Source organism: Manis javanica, chromosome 2 (genome assembly GCF_040802235.1).
Source record: "Manis javanica isolate MJ-LG chromosome 2, MJ_LKY, whole genome shotgun sequence".
NCBI classification, from domain to species: Eukaryota; Metazoa; Chordata; class Mammalia; order Pholidota; family Manidae; genus Manis; species Manis javanica.
This window is the reverse complement of record NC_133157.1, coordinates 100,647,109-100,672,407: the sequence shown is the minus strand read 5'-3', so window position 1 is coordinate 100,672,407 and position 25,299 is coordinate 100,647,109. Positions and strand designations below refer to the sequence as shown.

The window sequence follows — 25,299 nt, the reverse complement described above, 5'->3', positions numbered from 1 at the left end:
GGAGCATCACTCTTGAACTGTGCTTTGAGATGAAAGTGCCTCTGCTGTTCCACCTGTGATAACTGGTTATTTGAAAGAAATACTCCTTATATGGTCAGGGCATTTTATCTTATTCAAAATTTATTGTACATTTTTAATCAGAGTTGAACTGATTTTAATCAATCTGTGAAACATTTTATTGTGGTAAAATATACATAAAATTGGCCATTTTAACAATCTTTAATAGTACAGTTCAGTGACATTAATTACTTTCACAATGTTGTATAATTATCAATACATCTATTTCTACAATTTTTCATTACCTCCAAAAGAAAACTCACTAAGCAATAACTCCCATTCCACCTTCATCCAGTACCCAGTAACATCTAATTTATTTTCTGTTTCTATAAACTTGCCTATTTCATATAAGCAGAATCATACAACATTTGTCCTTTTTTGTCTGGCCTGTTAGACTTAGCTTAATGTTTTCAGGGTGCATTCATTTTTGTAGCAAGTGTTAGAATTTTATTCCTTTTTATGGTGGAATAATATTTCATTGCATATTATATCACATTTTGTTTACCTATTCATCTGCTGATGGACATTTGGGTTGTTTCCATCTTTCTGGCTACTGTGAATAATGCTACAATGAACATGGTGTATAGTGTCTGTTTAAATCTCTATTTTCAATTGTTTTGGGTAGGAATGTAATTGCTGAATCATATAACAATTTAAGTTTGAACTGCTCTACTGTTTTCCCTATGGCTCCCCCATTTTATACTCCTACCAGCAATGTAGAAGGGTACACATTCTTGCCGACACTTGTTTTCCTTTTTATTTAAATTACAGTCATTCTAGTAAGTATGAGGTCTATCTCATTGTGATTTTGATTTGCATTTCCTGTATGAAGATATTAAGCATCATTTTGCATGCTTATTGGTCATTTGTGTCTTCTTTGGAATAAATGTCTATTCAACACCCATTTTTTGTTCTTCTTTTTTATGAAGGTATCATTGATATACAATCTTATGATGGTTTCACATGAGCAACATTGTGGTTATTACATTCACCCATATTATTGAGTTCTCCTCACCCCATTGCAGTCACTGTCCATCAGCGTAGTAAGATGCTATAGAGTCACTCTTTGTCTTCTCTGTGCTTTACTGCCTTCCCCGTGAGCCCCCTCCATGATGTGTGCTAATCATAATGTCCCTTAATCCCCTTTTCCCTCCCTCCCCACCTGCCCTCCCCTTCCCTCGCCCTTGGTAACTGCTAGTCCCTTCTTGGAGTATGAGGCTGTTGCTGTTTTGTTTCTTCAGTTTTACTTTGTTGTTATACTCTGCAACTGAGGGGAATCTTTTGTTACTTGTCTTTCTCCACCTGGCTTATTTAACTGAGCATACTACCTTCTAGCTCCATCCATGTTGTTGCAAATGGTAGGATTTGTTTTCTTCTTATGGCTGAGTAATATTCCATTTTGTATATGTATCACCTCTTCTTTATCCATTCATTTACTGATGGACACTTAGGTTGCTTCCATGTCTTGGCTATTGTAAATAGTGCTGCATTAAACATGGGGGTGCATATGTCTTTTTGAATCAGGGATCTTGTTTTCTTAGGGTGAATTCCTAGGAGTGGAATTCCTGGGTCAAACGGTATTTCTATTTTTAGTTTTTTGAGGAACCTCCGTATTGCTTTCCATAATAGTTGAACTAATTTACATTCCCACCAGCAGTGTAGGAGGGTTCCCCTTTCTCCGCATCCTTGCCAGCATTTGTAGTTTCTTGTCTTTAGGATGTTGGCCATCTTAACTGGTGTGAGGTGATATCTCACTGTGGTTTTAATTTGCATTTCCCTGATAATTAGCAATGTGGAGCATCTTTCCATGTGCCTGTTGGCAATCCAAATTTCTTCTTTGGAAAAGTGTCTGTTCAGATCCTCCACCCATTTTTTAATTGGGTTATTTGCTTTTTGGGTGAACACCCATTTTTAATTGGGCTATTTGTCTTTTTGCTGCCAAGTTTCAGAGGTTCTTTATATATTCTGGATATTAAGCCTTTATCAGATACATGGTTTACAAATATTTTTTTGCATTCCATAGGTTGTCTTTTCATTTTCTTCATAATGTCTTTTGATGAATAAACGTTTAATTTTATGAAGCCCAATTTATCTTTTGTTGTTTTTACTTTTGGTATCATATCTGAGAATCCATTGCCAAATCCAAGTTAATGGATATCCTTATATTTTCTTCTGAGCTTTATGGTTTTAGCTCTTATATTTAGGTCATTGATCCATTCTGAGTAAATTTTTGTTTACAACATGAGGTAGGGATACAACTTCATTCCTTTGCCTATGGAAATTTTTTTTCCTACTGAATTGTATTGCACCTTGGTAAAAAATCAGTTGCATATATATGGCTTTATTTCTGTACTCTCAATTATATACCATTGGTATTTATGTCTATTCATATGTCAGTATCACATTGTTTTGATTTACTATAACTTTGTAGTAAGTTTTGAAATGGGGAAGTGTGAGTTCTCAAGCTTTCTTCTTTCAACATTGTTTTGGTTATTTGGGATCTCTTGCAATTAAATATGGATTTTAGGGTCAATTTTTTACATTTTTCAAATAGGCCTTTGGAATTTTGTTAGGGAATACACTGAATCTCTAGAGTGCCTTGGGAAGTACTGACATCTTAACAATATTAAGTCTTCTTATTCATGAACCTGGGAGACCTTTTCATTTATTCAGGTTTTATTTAGTTTATTTTAGCAATGTTATGTAGTTTTCCATGTACAGTTCTTGTAACTCCTTGGCTAATATTTTTCCTAAGTATTTTCTGCTTTTTGCTACTATTGTAAATGGAAGTGTTTTTTTTTTTGTTTTTTTTTTTTAAGTGTCATTTTTTTTTTCAGGAAAACAGATACTCATTTTTGTCAAACACTGATAATGATTTGGACCCAGTAGCTCTAATTTTCATATGATTCCATGAGCCTCTTCTTCAAAGTATGCTATGTGGGCTTCACCTAGAGAACATTTGACTACATCTACTTCTCCACCTCCATTCTTCTCCCGTTGAAAGTGAATGTTAAGTAAATCCTGTACAATCTCTTCATCCATCATCTGAAGGTCTTCCATTCCAGTCAGAAGCACTGTCCTCTCAGATATTCCTGAAAATACCTGAAAATTTCTCAAGTGCGTTTCTATGTATGGAGAAACAGTGACTCTATGGCAGTGTTGATTTATATAAAGAGGGTAGTCTTTCTTTTTCAAAATCTTGTCAGCAACTCCCATTTCCACAAATGTGATGACGGCGCTCCGGGACTGCTTGTCATACTCCACACACTCCACTTGTCCGCCTCCGTTTCGGGACTTAGTGAAGCTCAGTTCTAGCTTGTCTCTCATCTGATTTTCAGGCAACTCATCAGGAATTTCAGTAACATTGATCTTCATTTTAGACACGTCTACGGGAACCTGGAATCTGACTCCAGAGTTTAATGGAACGGGGTTGGCCATCACCTCCACCTCTAAGTCCTCTATCTGCACATGATGTTTCCCCATCCTGATCACATTTTGGGCAACTTCTTCTTTTTCAAATGTGATAAGCGCTTGTCCTCTTCGTAGCTCATAAAAAACTTGGGAACTCACTGGAAATAAACAAGAGGTGTTAAAAAACTGGCTGTCCTTCTCAGGATTCTCTGAGGATGTGAATTTCATATGTATTGCGGGAATATCCACTTTAATCTGCAAGTTTCTGGCGGCCTCTTTTAACTCAGCTTCAAGCTTTTGGATTTCCTCCTTTAACTGAGTATTTTCCTTTACAATTTTATGAATTAATCTCTCTTTTTGTTCATCTTTGGAAAATTTTTCATCTCCATGCTCCTTAAGAACTTGTGTCTTGTTACCTCCATCAGCTGCCATGATTCCCTTGATAGACCAAGGTGGACTGCTCAACACAGAGTTCTCAAGGCCCACTGAGTTGAGGAGGTTCTCACTGGCCAAATCATTCTAAGTTTCGATTTCCGAAATGAAACAGCGCGCTTTAGAGACTGGTCAGGGGCCCGGGCTGCGCGGAGAGGCCGTCGGGGCCCAGGGGCGGGCCGCCCCCGCGGCGGCTGACAGCGTCGCTGGAGCCCCAGGCCGCGGGCGCCGCAGGGTCGCGGTGGGAGCGGACGGGACGGGAGGGGGCCGCCGCTGCGCGCTCTCAGCCTCGCGCCACGCCTCGCGGTTCCCGGCCCCGCGGACCCGTCGCCCGTCCCACCCGGGCCTCGCTCCCCGGGGCGACCAGCCGCAGGGACTGTAAATGGAAGTTTTATTCTTAATTTCATTTTCAAACTATTCACTGCTGGTGTTGAGAAATGCACCTGATTTTGCCTGCCAAGTTTGTATCCTGAATTTTTGCTGAATTTGTTAACTTCAATATTTCTGTGTGGAATCTGGGATTTTCTATATATAAGACCATGTCATCTGTGAATAGAGATAGTTTTACTTCTTCCTTTACAATTAGGATTCCTTTTATTTAATTATTTATTTTCTAATTGCATTAGCTAGAACTTTTAATACAGTGTTGAATAGCAGTGGTAAAAATGGGCATCTTAGTCTTGTTCCTGATCCGAGGGGGAAAGCTTTAATTTTTTCATTGAGTATCCTGTTAGTTGTAGGTTTTCATTAATGACATCACATTGAGAAAGTTCCTTTCTATTCATAGTGTTCTGAGAGTTTTTTTTTTAAATGATGAAAGGGTGTCAGATTTTGTCAGATGCATTTTTTGCATCATTCGACATGGTCGTGTGGTTTTCCCCTTCGCTCTATTAATGTGGCATATTGCATTGATTGATTTTCTTAGGTTGAAGCACATTCGCATTCCTAAGATGAATCCCATTTGATTTTTGTACATAGTCCATTAATATGTTGTTGAATTTATTTTTCTAGTATTTTACTGAGGATTTTTGCATCTGTGTTCATAAGGGATATTGGTCGCCCCCCTTTTTTAAATAATGTTTTTATCTGGCTTTGGTATTGGAGTAATGTTAGCCTCAGACATATTTTGGAAGATTTCCTTACTATTCTATTTTTTGGAAGGTTTTGAGAAGGATTAGTATTCTTTAAATGCTTGGAATTTTAAGTATTAAAATGTCCTGGACTTTTCATTGTTGGGAGGTTTTTGATTTCTGATTCATTTTCCTTATTAGTTATACGGCTATTCAGATTTTTTTTTCTTCATGATTCAGTCTTGGTAGGTTGCTGTTTCTAGGACTTTATCCATTTCATCGAGGTTATCCAATTTATTGGTGTACAGTTATTCCTAGTGTTCTCTTATACTCCTTTATATTTTGTAAAATTGATTGTAATATCCCCTTTCATTTCTTAGTTTAGCTAACCTAGTTAAATAACTGTCAATTTTGTTTATCTTTTCAGATATCTTACTCTTGATGTCATTGATTTTTCCCTATTGGATTTTCATTATCAAATCAAAGACTTTTCCTTTTTATTAACAATTCTCATTCAAATTGAGCTGGAGGGGATTGATACTACTAGTTATAATGTTTTTTTCTTTTGGTATCATTAATCTACAATTACATGAGCAACATTATGGTTACTAGACTCCTCCCATCATCAAGTCCGCACCACACACCCCATTACAGTCACTGTCCATCAGTGTAGTGAGATGCTATAGAATCACTACTTGTCTTATTTTTGTTGTATAGACCTCCCCATCCCTCCACCTATATTATGTCTGCTAATCTTAATGCCACTTTTTCCCCCTTGTCCCTCACTTCCCACCCATCCTACCCAGTCCCTTTCCCTTTGGTAACTGTTAGTCCATTTTGGGTTCTGTGAGTCTGCTGCTGTTTTTATCCTTCAGCTTTTTCTTTGTTCTTATACTCTGCAGATGAGTGAAATCATTTGATACTTGTCTTTTTCCACATGCCTTATTTCATTGAGGATAATATCCTCTAGCTCCATCCATGTTGTTGTAAATTGTGGGATTTGTTTTCTTCTCATGGTTGAATAATATTCCATTGTGTATATGTACCACATCTTCTTTATCCATTCATCTACTGATGGGCACTGAGGCTGCTTCCATGTCTTGGTCATTGTAAATAGTGCTGCAATAAGCATAGGGGTGCATATGTCTTAATCAAACTGGGCTGCTGCATTCTTAGGGTAAATTCCTAAGACTGGAATTCCTGGGTCAAATGGTATTTCTATTTTGAGTTTTTTGGGGAACCTCCATACTGCTTTCCTCAATGGTTGAACTAACTTACATTCCCACCAGCAGTGTAGGAGGGTTCCCCTTTCTCCACATCCTCACCAACATTTGTTGTTTGTTTTTTGGAATGTGGCCATCCTTACTGATGTGAGGTGATATCTCATTGTGGGTTTAATTTGCATTTCTCTGACGATTAGTGATGTGGAGCATCTTTTCATGTGCCTGTTGGCCATCCGAATTTCTTTGGAAAAATGTCTGTTCAGCTCCTCTGACCATTTTTTTTAAATTTGTATAACAACTCTATTCATAATTGCTAAAAACTGGAAACAATCCAGATGTCCTTCAACAGATGATTTAAACAAATGTGTTACATCCATGAAATTGAATACCTCTCAGCAATTAAACAGGACAAACTGTTGATTTATGCAACAATATGGATGCATCTTAAATGCATTTTGTTAGGTGAAATAAGAAAAATGCTTAGGATCCATATTTCATGATTCAATTTATATGACATTCTGGAATAAGGAAAAACCATGGGGCCAGAAAATAGATCAGCTGTTGACAGTGACTGGTAGAGGGGAGATTGATTTTTTTTAAAAGAGACCATAACTACATTTTAAGGTGAGGAAACTTTAAAAAATATGTATATCCACCATTGTTGTGACAGATATATGATTCTAAATATTTGTCAAAACACAGAACTATACACATCAAGGACTGAACTTTATGAAAACTGGAAAGCATATTTAGTGATTCTAGGATGAAATGTAGATTGTGGCAAATTAATGTGTTATTACAAATGTATAGCAGAATAAAACTTAAGGGGTAGATGGAGAACTAACCTAAGTAACTGAAAAATATTGATTTGCTAAATACATTGTAAGGCCAAAGAGAAAAACTGTACATAGATATTGTACTCTAGTTGGAAACTTTGTTTCTTATAAGCCTGTGGGAATATGGCTTAGCAATTCTTAAATTATTTTACATATATGCTAAGGTTGAGTAAATAACTAAAGTGTAACTAATGATGGCCAAGTTTTTCACTGCCAGAGTTAAAAGCTACAAATAAGCAAGGGAAAAGACTAGAATAAGCTCTGATCTGCTGAATCAGAGTTGGACATATTAAGTGTGTGTGTGTGTGTGTGTGTGTGTGTGTGTGTGTGTATACACAAATACATACACAGATATATCCCACAATATATGTGTCTGTACATGGGTTATACATACATATGTGTAAATACATATATATTACTTTCTCCATAAAGGGATCCAGGACTCCCTGGAGATTCCAGATCTGAAGCAGTGAAAATACAGAAGTGCCTGGAGTATCTTGTAATGCCTGAAAGTTAGCAAGTTGAGGACAAAATGAGAAAAAAGAAATGGGATCCTGTCAGAAAGACACTGGAGCCAACCTTAACAAGCTGTTATAGGGCAAAGCAGAAATGATATGAGCAACAATAAAGATAGCATTTGTAAATAACCCAAAGTATGAAATAAATACTCACAGTTTATGTGGGTTGGATGTAGAATGGACAAAACTTTATACACTAACATCCTTTTTCTGTCGTAGGATCCAGTATGGGATACCATGGTGCCTTTAGTCATTGCATCTCCCTTAGTGTGACAGTTGTAGGGAGTAGAATGGACAAATCTTCCTTAGAGAATTCCTCAGAGCAGTGAAGGAACTAGAACACCACAATAACAATTGGGGCACGGAAAATCCACTGCTAAAATTAATGGATGAAATTTTAAGTAATTATTTTCCAATTATTTCTATATTATTCCCTCGAATTGCTAGTGTTTTTTTAAGATGATTATTTTGCTTCATAATTTTGGAAATTACAGTCATATTCTTTAAATGTTTATGGTGGAAAATATAAAAGTTCTTTAACCTAAAGTGTAAAACTGACAAATATTATCATCTTTCTCCATAAAAATATGAGGAATTTAGGACTTACTATCTCATATCACTGCATTCTCTATAGACATATGATCTAAGTATTGTAGTTAAATATATCAGATTTTATTGTGCATAGCATTGTCTTTGACTAGCCCAATATTTCTTTATATTACTGTAACTCCAGGGGCAAAAATATTTTCCCAGCTCGGGCAAAATACCTTTTAACCAAAATCAGTCAAAGAGAGAAGGTAAAGTGGAAGAAACCCATTTATTGCCTACAAGCAGTTGTTTACTTCTGCTCCTCTGTGTCTCTCATAACCTGGCTGCAGAAAAAACTCTCTGGTTCACATATACCCTTGCTCTCTTGGAATTACCTATTGATATGGACATGGACTACTTCTTTCCACCACCTGGAAACACCTATTGCTATGGAGATGCACTAAGGCCAGGCAAGAGATTCTAGAAATGTTGCAGTTTTACCCACAATTACTGATATATTTACACCTCTAAACTGATTTCTCTATACAATGAAAAGACCTTTCAAAAATTAATGATAAACAAGATTTTTTTTGAGAGGGCATATCTCATATTTATTGATCATATGGTTGTTAACAACAATAAAATTCTGTATAGAGGACTCAATACACAATCATTAATCAACCCCAAGCCTAATTCTCAACAATCTCCAATCTTCTGAAGCATAATGAACAAGTTCTTACAAGGTGAACAAGTTCTTACATAGTGAATAAGTTCTTACATGGTGAACAGTGCAAGGGCAGTCATCACAGAAACTTTCGATTTTGATCACGCATCATGAACTATAAACAATCAGGTCAAATATGATTATTTGTTTGATTTTTATACTTGATTTATATGTGAATCACACATTTCTCCCTTATTATTATTATTATTATTATTTTAATAAAATGCTGAAGAGGTAGATATATGCAAGATAAAGGTAGAAAGCATAGTTTAGTGCTGTAAGAGGGCAAATGTAGATGATCAGGTGTGTGCCTATAGGCTAAGTATTAATCCAAGCTAGACAAGGGCAACAAAACATCCACAGATGCAGAAGATTTCTCTCAAAACAGAGGGGGTGAGGTTCTAAGCCTCACCTCTGTTGATCCACAATTTCTCACCTGATGGCCCCCCTACGACTGTGCTGGTCTTCGGTTGTTCCTCCCTTGAGGAATCTTACCCGTCTCTGGCTAACCAGTCATCTTCCAGGGCCATCCAGGGGAATGTAAAGTTGGTAAGTGAGAGAGAAGCAATAGTGTTTGAAAAGGTTAGCTTTTTACTTCTTTGCAGATTTATGCCCTGTGGCTTTTATGCCCAGCATTTGTCTTGAGGTATCTTTACCACTTGGAAGAATTATGATACTCGGTAATTTCAATATGAGGAACAAATTCTACTTAAGGGTTGTAATTAGGAAGGAAGAAGAAAAGCTATAGAAGTAGCAGACGGAAGAAAACATGGGAAGATTGATTATTTCTTTGACATATCTTCTTGTAGAGTAACTTAAGCATGTATAGGTTTTAAACTACTAATTAAACTGTATTCCACATTAACATAATAGGAATACAGCTACATAACCAAAGCAGACCTACAATTACCAGCCATATCCAGTGAAAACAAGAAAACCAGTTAGGCACCCTAGGCATTTGTGAAAACTTATCAATGATATGATGGATATTGTCTAACTGAATTTGAATATTTTGAGAAAAGTCAGACATATTTAAACAACACATTCCTGGGAACTGTACACATCCCATATGTTCTTTTAACAGAAGTTAGTCTATAGTCGTGAGATTTTGGAGTGCTGCAACTTGCACTTCTCCTAATTCTTGGTTGAGTTCCGACAGTATAGATCCAGTCAAATTTGTTGTTTTACTGTATGCACAGGCCAGCTTAGATATTTCCTTCTTCATTCCAATGGCAAGTCCAGGAACCGGTGAGATGAATGCAGCTACAACTGCAACAGCGCCAGGATTTTGTTGAAGTTTTTTGATGATCATCTTCTGGAATGCCTCTTCCAGAGAATGTTGATGTTAGAAGTTCTTCTTCATATCGTAACTTAATTCGTTTTCTGGGTAGCCAAATAAGGCTTTGATCCTCTGTATAAACACAAACAAACCCTTTGCCCACCCTTTGATATGCCCTTTATACCATTGTGAAGAATTTATTGGAGATCACCACACAGGAACTGCTTTTTTTTTTAAGAGAAAGGAATATCAGAAAAATGTACTTCCATAGCTGATCATCTGACACCCTTTAAATGATCAAAGTTAAGGATATTTAAAGCATGCATTAATCGGTGATTTGCAGTTTTATCCTATCAGGGAGCAATCCCCCTTTTCTTTCTTTCTTTTTGTTATCATTAATCAACAATTAAATGAAGAATATTATGTTTACTAGGCTCTTCCCTATACCAGGTGTCCCCTACAAACCCCTTTACAGTCACTGTTCATCAGCATAGCAAAATGTTGTAGAATCACTACTTGTCTTCTCTGTGTTGTAGAGCCCTCCCCTTTCTCCCAACCCCCCATTATGCATGCTAATTATAACACCCCCTTTCTTCTCCCCCCACCTTATCCCTCCCTACACACCCATCCTCCCCAGTCCCTTTCCCTTTGGTACCTGTTAGTCCATTCTTGGGTTCTGTGATTCTGCTGCTGTTTTGTTCCTTCAGTTTTTCCTTTGTTCTTATACTCCACAGATGAGTGAAATCATTTGGTATTTCTCTTTCTCTGCTTGGCTTATTTCACTGAGCATAATACCCTCTAGCTCCATCCATGTTGTTGCAAATGGTAGGATTTGTTTTCTTCTTATGGCTGAATAATATTCCATTGTGTATATGTACCACATCTTCTTTATCCATTCATCTAATGATGGACACTTGGGTTGCTTCCATGTCTTGGTTATTGTAAATAGTGCTGCGATAAACATAGGCATGCATATGTCTATCTCAAACTGGAGTGCTGCATTTTTAGGGTAAATTCCTAGGAGTGGAATACCTGGGTCAAATGGTGAGTCTATTTTGGGCATTTTGAGGAACCTCCATTTTGCTTTCCACAATGGTTGAACTAATTTACATTCCCACCATCAGTGTAGGAGGGTTCCCCTTGCTCCACAACCTTGTCAACATTTGTTGTTTGTCTTTTGGATGGTAGCCATCCTTACTGGTGTGAGGTGATACATCATTGTGGTTTTAATTTGCATTTCTCTGATAATTAGCAATGTGGAGCATCTTTTCATGTGTCTGTTGGCCATCTGTGTTTCTTTTTTGGAGAACTGTCTGTTCAGTTCGTCTGTCCATTTTTTAATTGGATTATTTGTTTTTTGTTTGATGAGGTGGGTGAGCTCTTTATAGATTTTCAATGTCAAGCCTTTATCATATCTGTCATTTACAAATATATTCTCCCATACTTTAGAATACCTTTTTGTTCTATTGATGGTGTCTTTTGCTGTACAGAAGCTTTTCAGCTTAATATAGTCCCACTTGTTCATTTTTGCTATTGTTTTCCTTGCCCCGGGAGATATGTTCAAGAAGAAGTCACCCATGTTTATGTCTAAGAGATTTTTGCCTATGTTTTCTTCTAAGAGTTTTATGGTTTCATGACTTACATTCAGGTCTTTGATGCATTTTGAATTTACTTTTGTTTATGGGGTTAGACAATGGTCCAGTTTCATTCTCACATATGCAGCTGTCCAGTTTTGCCATCTGTTGAAGAGACTGTAATTTTGCCATTGTATGTCCATGGCTCCTTTATCAAATATTAATTGACCATATATGTTTGGGTTAATGTCTGGAGTTTCTAATCTGCTCCACTGGTCTGTGGCTCTGTTCTTGTGCCAGTACCAAATTGTCTTGATTACCATGGCTTTGTAGTAGAGCTTGAAGTTGGGGAGTGAGATCCCTGCCACTTTATATTTCTTTCTCAGGATTGCTTTGGCTATTCGGGGTCTTTGGTGTTTCCATATGAATTTTTGAACTATTTGTTCCAGTTCATTGAAGAATGTTGTTGGTAATTTGATAGGTATTGCATCAAATCTGTATATTGCTTTGGGCAGGAAGGCCTTTTGACAATATTAATTCTTCCTATCCAAGAGCATTGGATGAGTTTCCACTTGTTAGTGTCCCCTTTAATTTCTCTTAAGAGTGTCTTATAGTTTTCAGGGAATAGGTCTTTCACTTCTTTGGTTAGGTTTATTCCTAGGTATTTTATTATTTTTGATGCAATTGTGAATGGAATTGTTTTCCTGATTTCTCATTCTGTTGGCTCATTGTTAGTGTATAGGAAAGCCACAGATTTCTGTGTGTTAATTTTGTGTCCTGTAACTTTGCTGTATTCCGATATCAATTCTAGTAGTTTTGTAGTGGAGTCTTTAGGGTTTTTCATGTACAATATCATGTCATCTGCAAATAGTGACAGTTTAACTTCCTCTTTACCAACCTGGTTTCCTTGTATTTCTTTGTTTTGTCTAATTGCCATGGCTAGGACCTCCAGTACTATGTTAAATAACAGTGGGGAGAGTGGGCATTCCTGTCTTGTTCCCAATCTCAGAGGAAAAGCTTTCAACTTCTCGCTGTTCAGTATGATGTTGGCTGTGGGTTTATCATATATGGCCTTTATTATGTTGAGGTACTTGCCCTCTATACCCATTTTGCTGAGAGTTTTTATCATGAATGGATGTTGAATTTTGTTGAATGCTTTTTCAGCATCTATGGAGATGATCATGTGGTTTTTGTCTTTCTTTTTGTTGATGTGGTGGATGATGTTGATGGATTTTCGAATGTTATACCATCCTTGCATCCATGGAATGAATCCCACCTGGTCGTGGTGTATGATCCTTTTGATATATTTTTAAATTCGGTTTGCTAATATTTTATTGAGTATTTTTGCATCTATGTTCATCAGGGATATTGGTCTGTAATTTTCTTTTTTGGTGGGGTCTTTGCCTGGTTTTGATATTAGGGTGATGTTGGCTTCATAGAATGAGTTTGGGAGTATTCCCTCCTCTTCTATTTTTTGGAAAACTTTAAGGAGAATGGGTATTAGGCCTTCTCTGTATGTCTGATAAAATTCCGAGGTAAATCCATCTGGCCCAGGGGTTTTTTTCCTGGGTAGTTTTTTGATTACCACTTCAATTTCTTTGCTGGTAATTGCTTTGTTTAGATTTTGTGTTTCTTCCTTGGTCAGTCTTGGAAGGTTGTATTTTTCTAGGAAGTTGTCCATTTCTTCTAGGTTTTCCAGCTTCTTAGCATATAGGTTTTCATAGTAGCTTCTTATAATTCTTTGTATTTCTGTTGGGTCTGTTGTGATGTTTCTTTTCTCATTTCTGATTCTGTTCATGTGTGTTGATTCTCTTTTTCTCTTAATAAGTCTGGCTAGAGGCTTATCTATTTTGTTTATTTTCTCAAAGAACCAGCTCTTGGTTTCATTGATTTTTTGCTATTGTTTTCCTCTTTTCAATTTTGTTTATTTCTTCTCTGATCTTTATTATGTCCTCCTTCTGCTGACTTTAGGCCTCATTTGTTCTTCTTTTTCCAGTTTTGATAATTGTGATGTTAGACTATTCATTTGGGATTGTTCTTCCTTGTTCAAGTGTGCCTGGATCGCTATATACTTTCCCCTTAAGACTGCTTTTGCTTCGTCCCACAGAAGTTGGGGCTTTGTGTTGTTGTTGTCATTTGTTTCCATATATTCCTTGATCTCTATTTTAATTTGTTCATTGATCCATTGATTATTTAGGAGCATGTTGTTAAGCCACCATGTGTTTGTGAGCCTTTTTGTTTTCTTTGTAGAATTTATTTCTTTTTTTATACCTTTGTGGTCTGAAAAGTTGGTCGGTAGAATTTCAATATTTTGGAATTTACTGAGGCTCTTTTTGTGAGCTACTATATGGTCTATTCTGGAGAATGTTCCATGTGCACTTGAGAAGAATGTATATCCTGTTGCTTTTGGATGTAGAATTCTATAGATGTCTATTAGGTCCTTCTGTTCTAGTGTGTTGTTCAGTGCCTCTGTGTCCTTACTTATTTTCTGCCCAGTGGATCTATCCTTTGGGGTGAGTGGCATGTTGAATTCTCCTAAAATGAATGCATTGCAGTCTATTTCCCCCTTTAGTTCTGTTAGTATTTGTTTCACATGTGCTGGTGCTCCTGTGTTGGGTGCATATATATTTAGAATGGTTATATCCTCTTGTTGGACTGCGCCCTTTATCATTATGTAATGTCCTTCTTTATCTCTTTTTAGTTTCTTTGTTTTGAAGTCTATTTTGTCTGATATTAGTACTGCAACCCCTGCTTTTTTCTCTCTGTTGTTTGCCTGAAATATGTTTTTCCATCCCTTGACTTTTAGTCTGTGCATGTCTTTGGGTTTGAGGTGAGTTTCTTGTGAGCAGCATATAGATGGATCTTGCTTTTTTACCCATTGTATTACTCTGTGTCTTTTGTTTGGTGCATTCAGTCCATTTACATTTAGGGTGACTATTGAAAGATATGTACTTATTGCCATTGCAGGCTTTAGATTCGTGGTTACCAAAGGTTCAAGGTTAGCCTCTTTATATCTTACTGCCTTACTTAGCTTGCTTATTGAGCTCTTATATACACTGTCTGGAGATTCTTTTCTTCTCTCCCTTCTTATTCCTCCTCCTTCATTCTTCATATGTTGGTTGTTTTATTCTGTGCTCTTTCGTGTTTCCTTTAACTGCTTTTAGTGGGTAGTTGATTTTATTTTTTTTGCCTTTAGTTAGTATTTGGTTGGTCTGCTTTCTTTGCTCTGATTTTTTTTTCTCTGGTGACATCTGTTTAGTTTTAGGAGTGCTCCCGTCTAGAGCAATCCCTCTAAAATACCCTGTAGAGTTGGTTTGTGGGAGGCAAATTCCCTCAACTTTTTCTTGTCTGGGAATTGTTTATTCCCTCCATCATATTTAAGTGATAATCGTGCTGGATACAGTATCCTTGGTTCAAGGCCCTTCTGTTTCATTGCATTAAATATATCATGCCATTCTCTTCTGGCCTGTAAGGTTTCTGTTGAGAAGTCTGTTGATAGCCTGATGGGTTTTCCTTTTTAGGTGACCTTTTTCTCTCTAGCTGCCTTTAAAACTCTTTCCTTGTCCTTGATCTTTGCCATTTAAATTATTATGTGTCTTGGTGTTGTCCTCCTTGGGTCCTTTCTGTTGTGAGTTCTGTGTATTTCTGTGGTTTGTTTGATTATTTCCTCCCCCAGTTTGGGGAAGTTTTCAGCAATTATTTCTTCAAAGATACTTTCTATCCCTTTTTCTCTCTCTTCTTCTTCTGGTACCCCTATAATGCAGATATTGTTCCTTTTGGATTGGTCACACAGTGCTCTTAGTATTGTTTCATTCCTGGAGATCCTTTTATTTCTCTCTATATCAGCTTCTATGCGTTCCTGTTCTCTGGTTTCTATTCTATCGATGGCCTCTTGCATCTTATCCATTCTGCTCATAAATCCTTCCAGAGTTTGTTTCACTTCTGTAATCTCCTTCCGGGCATCTGTAATCTCCCTCTGACTTCATCCCTTAGCTCTTGTATATTTCTCTGCATCTCCATCAGCATGTTTATGACTTTTATTTTGAAGTCTTTTTCAGGAAGACTGGTTAGGTCTGTATCCTTCTCAGGTGTTGACTCTGTGATCTTGTCTGCCTGTAATTTTGCCTTTTCATGGTGATAGAGATAGTTTGCTGAGCTGGCATGAGTGATGGCTGGAAGAACTTTCCTTCTTGTTGCTTTGTGGCCTTGCTCTCCCCCTTCGTGAGGAGTTGTGTTCTTGCAGGTGTGGATGTGGTCTGGATGTTGTCCTGTGTCCTCTGGTCTCTATTCTAGGAAGAGTTGTCTTTGTTATATTTTTATAAATATATGTGGTTTTGGGAGGAGATTTCCACTGCTCTACTCACACCACCATCTTGGCTCCACCCCGATATATTTGAATTTAAATGTTTGGGGTGCCTCCTACTTTTCCCACTTAATCCATCTTTATTTATGGGAAAATTATTTTTTTTATTTACTCCAAGTTTTTAAATAAATCATGTTTTAAAATGTATAAACTTTAAAAAAATGTGAGTATACTTAGGAAAATGAAGTCTACTTTCAACTTTCTGAGTGTATAAATGAAGTAACAGAGAACCTCCACATGGTTTTAGTGAAAACACTCTCATGAATTTTACACTTAACTTGATAGTTTGTTTTGAAAAATTGCCAGCCTTATTTTTTGGTCATTTAAAAAATTGTGGTCATTTGCTTAAATTGTAAAACAGAGGAAATTGTGGTTGGATTTCCATGTATTTCAATAATCCAGAGTCTTCACACTAAAGGTTTCATGTTATAGTAGATTAAAATCTTCCCTTCTTATTGCTGTGAAATTTGATATAAGATTAAAATATTTCACCTGGAGATAAAGTTTTCATCTCAAAAAGCCCATATCAAATTAAGAATCTTGGAACTTCCAGAAAAACTGTTTTTGACACTGATTATGATATGTGCATGTGTGGATCTTTGTGTGGATACTTTGAGTTTGTTGATCTTTTTATGGGAATATTAATATTTTTCATAATATTTGGGAAATTAATAAGCATTATGTCTTTATAAACTCTTTCTTTTTCCTTTCTCTTCTTTTCCTCTCTCATGTGCATTATACATATGCTGATACTGTTTTTTTTCTACCAGTCTCAGGATCTGTTCATTTTTCTTCATTCTTTTGAAGAATAATCTTGATTTACTGCTCTTCATTTTCACTGATTCTTCCTTTGCATTTTTAAGCCTACCTGTGATTCCCGATTTCTGTTTCAGTTGTATTGCTTTCAACTTCAGAATTTATATTTTATTTTTTAAAATTCTATCATAGTATTGATATTTTCCAATGGTGAGATATTATTTTTATGCCTTCCTTTAATTCTTTAGACTGGTTAAATTCAGTTATTTGAATATATTTATAAAAGCTGGTTTAAACTCCTTGTCTAGCAAGTTTGATGTCTATGTTTCCTCATGGAGAGTTACTTTTGACTGCTTTTTTTTCCCTCTGTGCATTGGCCACTTTGCATGTCTCATATTTTTTGTGGAAGACTAGCCATTTTAAATATAATGTGCAACAATGAAAAGCAGATTACTCCCCTTCCCCAGAGTCTGTTGTTTTTATTTATGTGACTGTTTAGTGATTTTATTGGGCTAGCCTGCAAAGTCTGTATTCTTTGTTGTTTTTGTCCACTGAAATCTATTGTTAGTTAGCTTAATGGTTAACTAATGATTTGGGTCCAGATTAAATTTTGTTGCATTATCTTTTTAAAACATGAGTTTTTATATATTTAAATGAGTTTTAGTTATTTAAAAGATACTAGAGGTTTCCTTAAAAGTGTTGAAGCCTCTCAGCATCTGCTGAGGGGCCCTGTGTGTGTTGGAGGATACGTTTAATGCTCAGGCAGGAAGTGTGCAACTCTGCCTTAACCTTCACTTCCTGCTAACTAAAAGCCTCCAGGCTAGCCAGAGGTGAGAGATTAGGTACTTTTCATGCCATTTTTTTTGGTAAGTATACAGTTTTTCATCTTTTCTTTCCCTTTTATATTATTCCAAGAGTATGTCAGAACTTTATAAAATCCCCCTATGGATATCTCATTTCCCAGTTTTTCTTAAGATTTGATAGTCAGCCTTTCCTAGCCCCAACTAGTAATGCCCTATCACACAGCCACCGTGTTAAACAATTGCCACTGATCAGTTTTGACAAATGTCTAGGGGTAGGGCTGTTCTGTACAGAGCAAGCTCTAGGTCAGGTCCAATAAGTACATGTTCTGACAGTGCAGCTTTTCAGCAAGCTACCAGACTTGTCAAATAGTGACTGTTCTCTGGGAATGGTGGTTTGGGGAATCTTCAATGCTGTTTTGTCCCATTTAACTGCTAAGATGCTGGTTTTCACAGCTACTGTAGTTATAAGGCTATTGGCTTAAAAGGCAACAATGGATCTTGGTAGAAGGGAATGGAATTAGGACAAGTTAGCATGCTAGAAAGAAAGCTCACTGGTGTTACCAAAAGTCAGCCATTTAAAAAATGATTCTTACATTGCTGCAAGCCTTTTCTTAAAACCTAGAGTTCTGAAAGGTTAATATTGATTATTTTGGGCCAGTATGCTCAGTGCTTTATGGAGGAGTAGATTTTTGGCTGTTCTTACTCTGCCATTGCATAAATGCTTTTGTTGAGTGTTACTTTGGATGGTATAAATATCATCATTTTTTTGTTTGTGCTTACTTTTTAAATGTTTCCCTCTTTCTGTTTTTAAATGTCTTATCATTTATTTCACATTTATTTCTCTAAAGCAACATGTAGTTTGAGTTTTTAGATACCAATATAATATCTTTGTTCTTTTTTGTCTGTTAACAGGGATTTTAAGCTATTTGTCAAAACAGTCTTGATCTTCTTTTATCCTGTTTCTGCTTTTTGTTCAAATAGTTCCTTGTGTTTTCTTTCCCTGTTTGTGGTTAAGTCGATAATGCTTTCTTTACATGTTTTTCATTCCAGGGATTACAAAGATAGGTTTTAAATAAAATTCTTTATATTTAATCCCAAAGGTAATATGTACTCACTGTAATAAATTCAAATAGTGCAAACTTTAAGGAAAATACATCCTTCTTCCCTTTACTTTTCTTTCCATAATTCACTCCAGTGATTGCCATTGTTTATAATGGGATCTTTATTCTGTCAGAAGTGTTTTATTGATTCATTTGAGTTTTTTTTCCAATAAAAAAATGGTGTCATTTTTTCTTATGTTTAACAAAATATTGTGCCATTCATTTCATCACAACTAACATAGTTCATGGTTTTCAATGGTATTATTTATCATTTAAATTTTTTTTGTATTAAAATAGGTTTTACTTCTTATTATAACCAGTGAGGTAGTATATATTTCTTGTGCATATATCACTGCTTTTTGGTGACAGTCTTATTGTAGGACTTCATAGGATTATTAGATCTTAATGTAGTACATTAAAAAGAGATAGAGATTACCAAATTATCTTCTGAAAAGGTTTTATCAATTTATATTCCCCTCCAATCTGTATTAGGTTCACTTTTCTATTACCCTCCTCAACAGTGAATAATATAAACCTTTAATATTTTTATCAATTTTGACTCCAAATTGAATTTTGTTGCTGTAATTATCCTTTAAAAACCATGAATGAGAAGAGGAGCCAAGATGGCGGCATGAGTAGGGCAGCAGAAATCTCCTCCCAAAACCATGTATATTTTTGAAAATACAACAAATACAACTAATCCTAAAAGAGAGACCAGAAGATACAGTATAACAGCCAAGCTACATCTATATCTGCAAGAACTCAGCACCTCACAAAGGGGGTAAGATACAAGCCGTGACCCGGCAGGACCCAAGCGCTCCCCCCACCACAGCCCACCAGCAGAAGGAAAGGAGTTGGAGCATGGAGGGAGTGGAAGCCCAGGACTGCTAAATACCCAGCCCTAGTCATCTGCCGTGGGAGTGCAGACAAACAGGGCATGGTGTGCTGGATACTAGGGAAATGGAACAGTTAAACCTGCGAGCAGGTTCCCACAGCTAGTGCCCCTGAGACAAAAGAAAAGCGAGTGCTTTTTGAAAGTCTTAAAGGGACAGGGGCTTCACAGCTGGATGGAACCATCCCGGCACACTTGGCCCAGCAGGCTGAGAATCCCAGGGAACTTTGGGTGCACTAACCCCCTGGGGGGCAGAGCAGCTCTGAAGCCCCTCATGGTGATAAGAAGCCACCCATCTATTCCCTCTCCCATGTGGCCCGCCACAGCAGGGGAGCAGACTGAGAGCAGCTGTGCCCACAGCAGCTGCCCAGAGCCTCTTCTAAAGCCACCTGGGCCAGACTCAGAGGCCCTGCCAGCACCACAGCAGCCCAGCATAGACAGAGGAAGCTGGGACAGGGCGCCGAGGGTTGCTGTTCTCTCAGGAGAGCACACCCAGCACACTTGCCACTCCCCGTGGGGCTCTGGGCTGCCCCGACAAGTACCCTGCCCATGGCAGCTCAGGAAATAAAACTGGAAGCTGCTCCCCATGTGTGGGTAACCAGAACAGGCAGCAGAGAAGGGCAAGGTGACCAGCAAATAGGACATGACTTTGTTCTCCCAGCTGACATATGCACCAGCTGCCTATGACTTCCTTTATCACGATGAAAAGGCAGAAGAATTTGATCCAGTCCAGAATTACCCAGACAACCCCTGAGAGGGAGCCTGCGGAGATAGATTTAGCCAACCTTCCTGAAAAAGAATTCAAAATAAACGTCATAACCATGCTGATGGTCCTGCAGAGAAATATGCAACAGCTAAAGGATCAAATTAGGAGGGAGAATACAGAAATAAAACAATCTCTGGAAGGACTTAAAAGCAGATTGGATGAGGTGCAAGAGACTATTCATGGAATAGAAATCAGAGAACAGGAACACAGGGAAGCTGAGGCAGAGAGACATAAAAGGATCTCCAGTATTTGAAGAATATTAAGAGAGCTGTCTGACCAAGCCAAAAGGAATAATATTCACATTATAGGGGTGCCAGAAGAAGAAGAATGGAGAAAAGGGGATAAAAAGTGTCCTTGAAGAAATAATTGCTGAAAACTTCCCCAAACTGGGGGAGGAAATAGTCTTTCAGACCATGGAAGCCCACAGATCTACCAAAACAAGGGACCCAAGGAGGACAACACCAAGACACATAATAATTAAAATGGGAAAGATCAAGGAAAAGGACAATGTATTAAAGGCAGCCAGAAAGAGAAAAAAGGTCACCTACAAAGGAAAACCCATCAGGCTATCATCAGACTTCTCAACAGAAGCCTTACAGGCCAGAAGAGCAGGGCATGATATATTTAATGCAATGTAACAGAAGGGCCTTGAACCAAGAATACTGTATCCAGCATGATTATCATTTAAATATGAAGGAGAGATTAAACAATTCCCAGGTAAGCAAAGGTTGAGGGAATTTGCCTCCCACAAACTACCTCTACAGGATATTTTAAAGGGACTTCTCTAGATGGAAGCACTCCTAGGGCTAAATAGATGTCACCAGAGAAAATAAAATCACAGCAAATAAAGCAGACCAACTAAATACTAACTGAAGTCAAAAAATAAAATCAACTACTCACAAAACCAGTTAAAGGAAACACAAAAGAGTACAGAATAAAACACCTAACATAAAGAATGGAGGAGGAGGAATAAGAAGGGAGAGAAACAAAGAATCATCAGACTGTGTTTTAATAGCTTAATAAGTGAGTTAAGTTAGACAGATAGTAAAGAAGCTAAATTTGAACCTTTCATAACCATGAATCTAAAGCATGCAATGGCAATAAGTACACATCTTTCAATAATCACCCTAAATGTAAATGGACTGAATGCACCAATCAAAAGACACAGAGTAATAGAATGGATAAAAAAGTAAGACCCATCTGTATGCTGCTCACAAGAGACTCACTTGAAACCCACAGACATACATGGACTAAAAGTCAAAGGATGGAAAAAGATAGTTCATGAAAACAATAGGGAGAAAAAAGCAGGTGTTGCAGTACTAGTATCAGACAAAATAGACTTCAAAACAAAGAAAGTAACAAGAGATAAAGAAGGACATTACATAATGGTAAAGGTGTCAGTCCAACAAGAGGATATAACCATTATAAATGAGTATGCACCCAATAGAGGAGCACCAGCATATGTGAAACAAATACTAATAGAATTAAAGGAGGAAATAGAATGCAATACAGTCATTTTAGGAGACTTCAACACACCACTCACTCCAAAGGACAGATGCACCAGATAGAAAATAAGTAAGGACCTAGAGGCACTGAAAAACACACTAGAACAGAAGGACCTAACAGACATCTACAGAACTCTACACACAAAAGCAGCAGGATACACATTCTTCTCAAATGCACATGGAACATTTTCCAGACTAGACCACATACTAGGCCACAAAAAGAGCCTTAGTAAATTCAAAAAAATTGAAATTCTACCAACCAAGTTCTCGGACCACAAAGTTATAAAACTAGAAATAAATTGTACAAAGAAAGCAAAAAGACTCACAAACACATGGAGTCCCAACAATGTGCTTCTAAATAATCAATGGATCAATGACCAATTTAAAATAGAGATCAAGCAAATTATGGAGACAAATGACAACAACAGCACAAAACCCCACCTTCTGTGGGATGCAGTGAAGGCAGTTCTAAGAGAAAACTGTATAGCAATCCAGGCCTATTCAGAGAAGGAAGAACAGTCCCAAATGAATAATCTAAAGCCAGAATTATTAAAATTGGGAAAAGAAGAACAAATGAGGCCGAAAGTCAGCAGAAGGAGGGACATAATAAAGATCACAGTAGAAATAAATAAAATTGAGAAGAATAAAATAATAGAAAAAAATCAATGAAACCAAGAGCAGGTTCTTTGAGAAAATAAACAAAATAGATAAATCCCTAGCCAGACTTATTAAGAGAAAAAGAGAATCTACATACATCAACAGCATCAGAATGGAGAAAGGAAAACTCACGACAGACCCCCAAGAAATAAAGAGGATCATTAGAGAATACTATGAAAATCTATATGCCATCAAGCTGGAAAACCTAGAAGAAATGGACAACTTCCTAGAAAAATACAACCTTCCAAGACTGACCAATGAAGAAACAGAAAATCTAAACAAAGCAATTACCAGCAATGAAATTAAATTGGTAATTAAAATCTCCCCAAGAGCAATCTGCCACCCAGGCCAGATGGACTTACCACGGAATTTTACCAGACATACACAGAAGACATAATACTGATTCTCCTTAAAGATTTCCAAAAAATAGAAGAGGAGGGAGTACTCTCAAACTCATTCTATGAAGCCAGCATCACTCTAGTACCAAAACCAGGCAGACCCCACCAAAATAGGAAATTACAGACCAATATCCCTGATGAACATAGATGCAAAATTACTCAACAAAATATTAGCAAACAAAATTCAAAAATACATCAAGAGGGCCATACACCATGACCAAGTAGGATTCATCTCAGGGATGCAAGGATGGTACAACATTCTAAAATTCATGAATATCATCCACCACATAAATATATAAAAGAACAAAAACCACATGATCATGTCCATAGATGCTGAAAAAGCATTCAACAAAATTCAACATCCATTCATGATAAAAACTCTCAACAACAAAATGGGCATAGAGGGCAAGTACCTCAACATAATAAAGGCCATATATGATAAACCCACAGCCAACATCCTACTGAACAGCGAGAAGCTGAAAGTTTTTCCTCTGAGATCGGGAACAAGACAGGGATGCCCACTCTCCCCACTGTTATTCAACATAGTACTGGAGGTCCTAGCCATGACAATCAGACAAAACAAAGAAACACAAGGCATCCAGATTGTTAAGAAGAAGTCAAACTGTCACTATTTGCAGATAACATAATATTGTACATAAAAAACCCTAAAGACTCCACTCCAAAACTACTAGAACTAATATCTGAATTCAGCAGTTGTGGGATACAAAATTAATACACAGAAATCTGTTGCATTCCTATATACTAACGATGAACTAGCAGAAAGAGAAATCAGGAAAACAATGCAATTCACAATTGCATCAAAAAGAATAAAATACCTAGGGATAAGCCTAAGCAAGGAAGTGAAATACCTATATGCTGAAAGGTACAAGACACTCTTAAGAGAAATTAAAGAGGACTCTAACAAATGGAAATACATCCCATACTCTTGTCTAGGAAGAATTAATATTGTCAAAATGGCCATCCTGCCTAAAGCAGTCTACACATTCAATGAAATCCCTATCAAAATACCAACAACATTCTTCAATGAACTGGAACGAATAGTTTTAAAATTCATATGGAACCACCAAAGACCCCAAATAGCCAAAGTAATCCTGAGAAGGAAGAATAAAGTGGGGAGTGGGATCTTGCTTCCCAACTTCAAGCTCTACTAAAAAGCCACAGTAATCAAGACAATTTGGTACTGGCACAAGAAGAGACCCACAGACCAGTGGAACAGAATAGAGAGTCCAGATATTAACCCCAACATATATGGTCAATTAATATATGATAAAGGAGCCATGGACATACAATGGGGAAATGACAGCCTCTTCAACAGCTGGTGTTGGCAAAACTGGACAGCTACATGTGCAATTGTGAATGGAATTGTTTTCCTGATTTCTCTTTCTGTTGGCTCATTGTTAGTGTATAGGAAAGCCACAGATTTCTGTGTGTTAATTTTGTGTCCTGCAACTTTGCTGTATTCCGATATCAATTCTAGTAGTTTTGTAGTGGAGTCTTTAGGGTTTTTCATGTACAATATCATGTCATCTGCAAATAGTGACAGTTTAACTTCCTCTTTACCAATCTGGTTTCCTTGTATTTCTTTGTTTTGTCTGATTGCCATGGCTAGGACCTCCAGTACTATGTTAAATAACAGTGGGGAGAGTGGGCATCCCTGTCTTGTTCCCGATCTCAGAGGAAAAGCTTTCAGCTTCTCGCTGTTCAGTATGATGTTGGCTGTGGGTTTATCATATACAGCCTTTATTATGTGGAGGTACTTGCCCTCTATACCCATTTTGCTGAGAGTTTTTATCATGAATGGATGTTGAATTTTGTTGAATGCTTTTTCAGCATCTTTGGAGATGATCATGTGGTTTTTGTCTTTCTTTTTGTTGATGTGGTGGATGATGTTGATGGATTTTCGAATGTTGTACCATCCTTGCATCCCTGGGATGAATCCCACCTGGTCGCGGTGTATGATCCTTTTGATATATTTTTGAATTCGGTTTGCTAATATTTTATTGAGTATTTTTGCATCTATGTTCATCAGGGATATTGGTCTGTAATTTTCTTTTCTGGTGGGGTCTTTGCCTGGTTTTGGTATTAGGGTGATGTTGGCTTCATAGAATGAGTTTGGGAGTATTCCCTCCTCTTCTATTTTTTGGAAAACTTTAAGGAGAATGGGTATTAGGCCTTCTCTGTATGTCTGATAAAATTCCGAGGTAAATCCATCTGGCCCAGGGGTTTTTTTCCTGGGTAGTTTTTTGATTACCACTTCAATTTCTTTGCTTGTAATTGGTTTGTTCATATATTGTGTTTCTTCCTTGGTCAGTCTTGGAAGGTTGTATTTTTCTAGGAAGTTGTCCATTTCTTCTAGGTTTTCCAGCTTCTTAGCATATAGGTTTTC

General features: G+C 37.2%; 1 protein-coding gene across 1 annotated transcript; it reads right to left on the bottom strand.

Moving 5' to 3' along the window:
• Positions 1 to 2,846: 2,846 nt before the first annotated feature.
• On the bottom strand, positions 2,847 to 4,021 carry LOC108385709 (N-myc-interactor-like). Its single transcript, XM_037010676.2, has one exon. It carries the CDS (start codon positions 3,898 to 3,900, stop codon positions 2,956 to 2,958), a length of 945 nt encoding a protein of 314 aa, XP_036866571.1. The 5' UTR covers positions 3,901 to 4,021; the 3' UTR covers positions 2,847 to 2,955.
• Between the last annotated feature and the right edge of the window lie 21,278 nt (positions 4,022 to 25,299).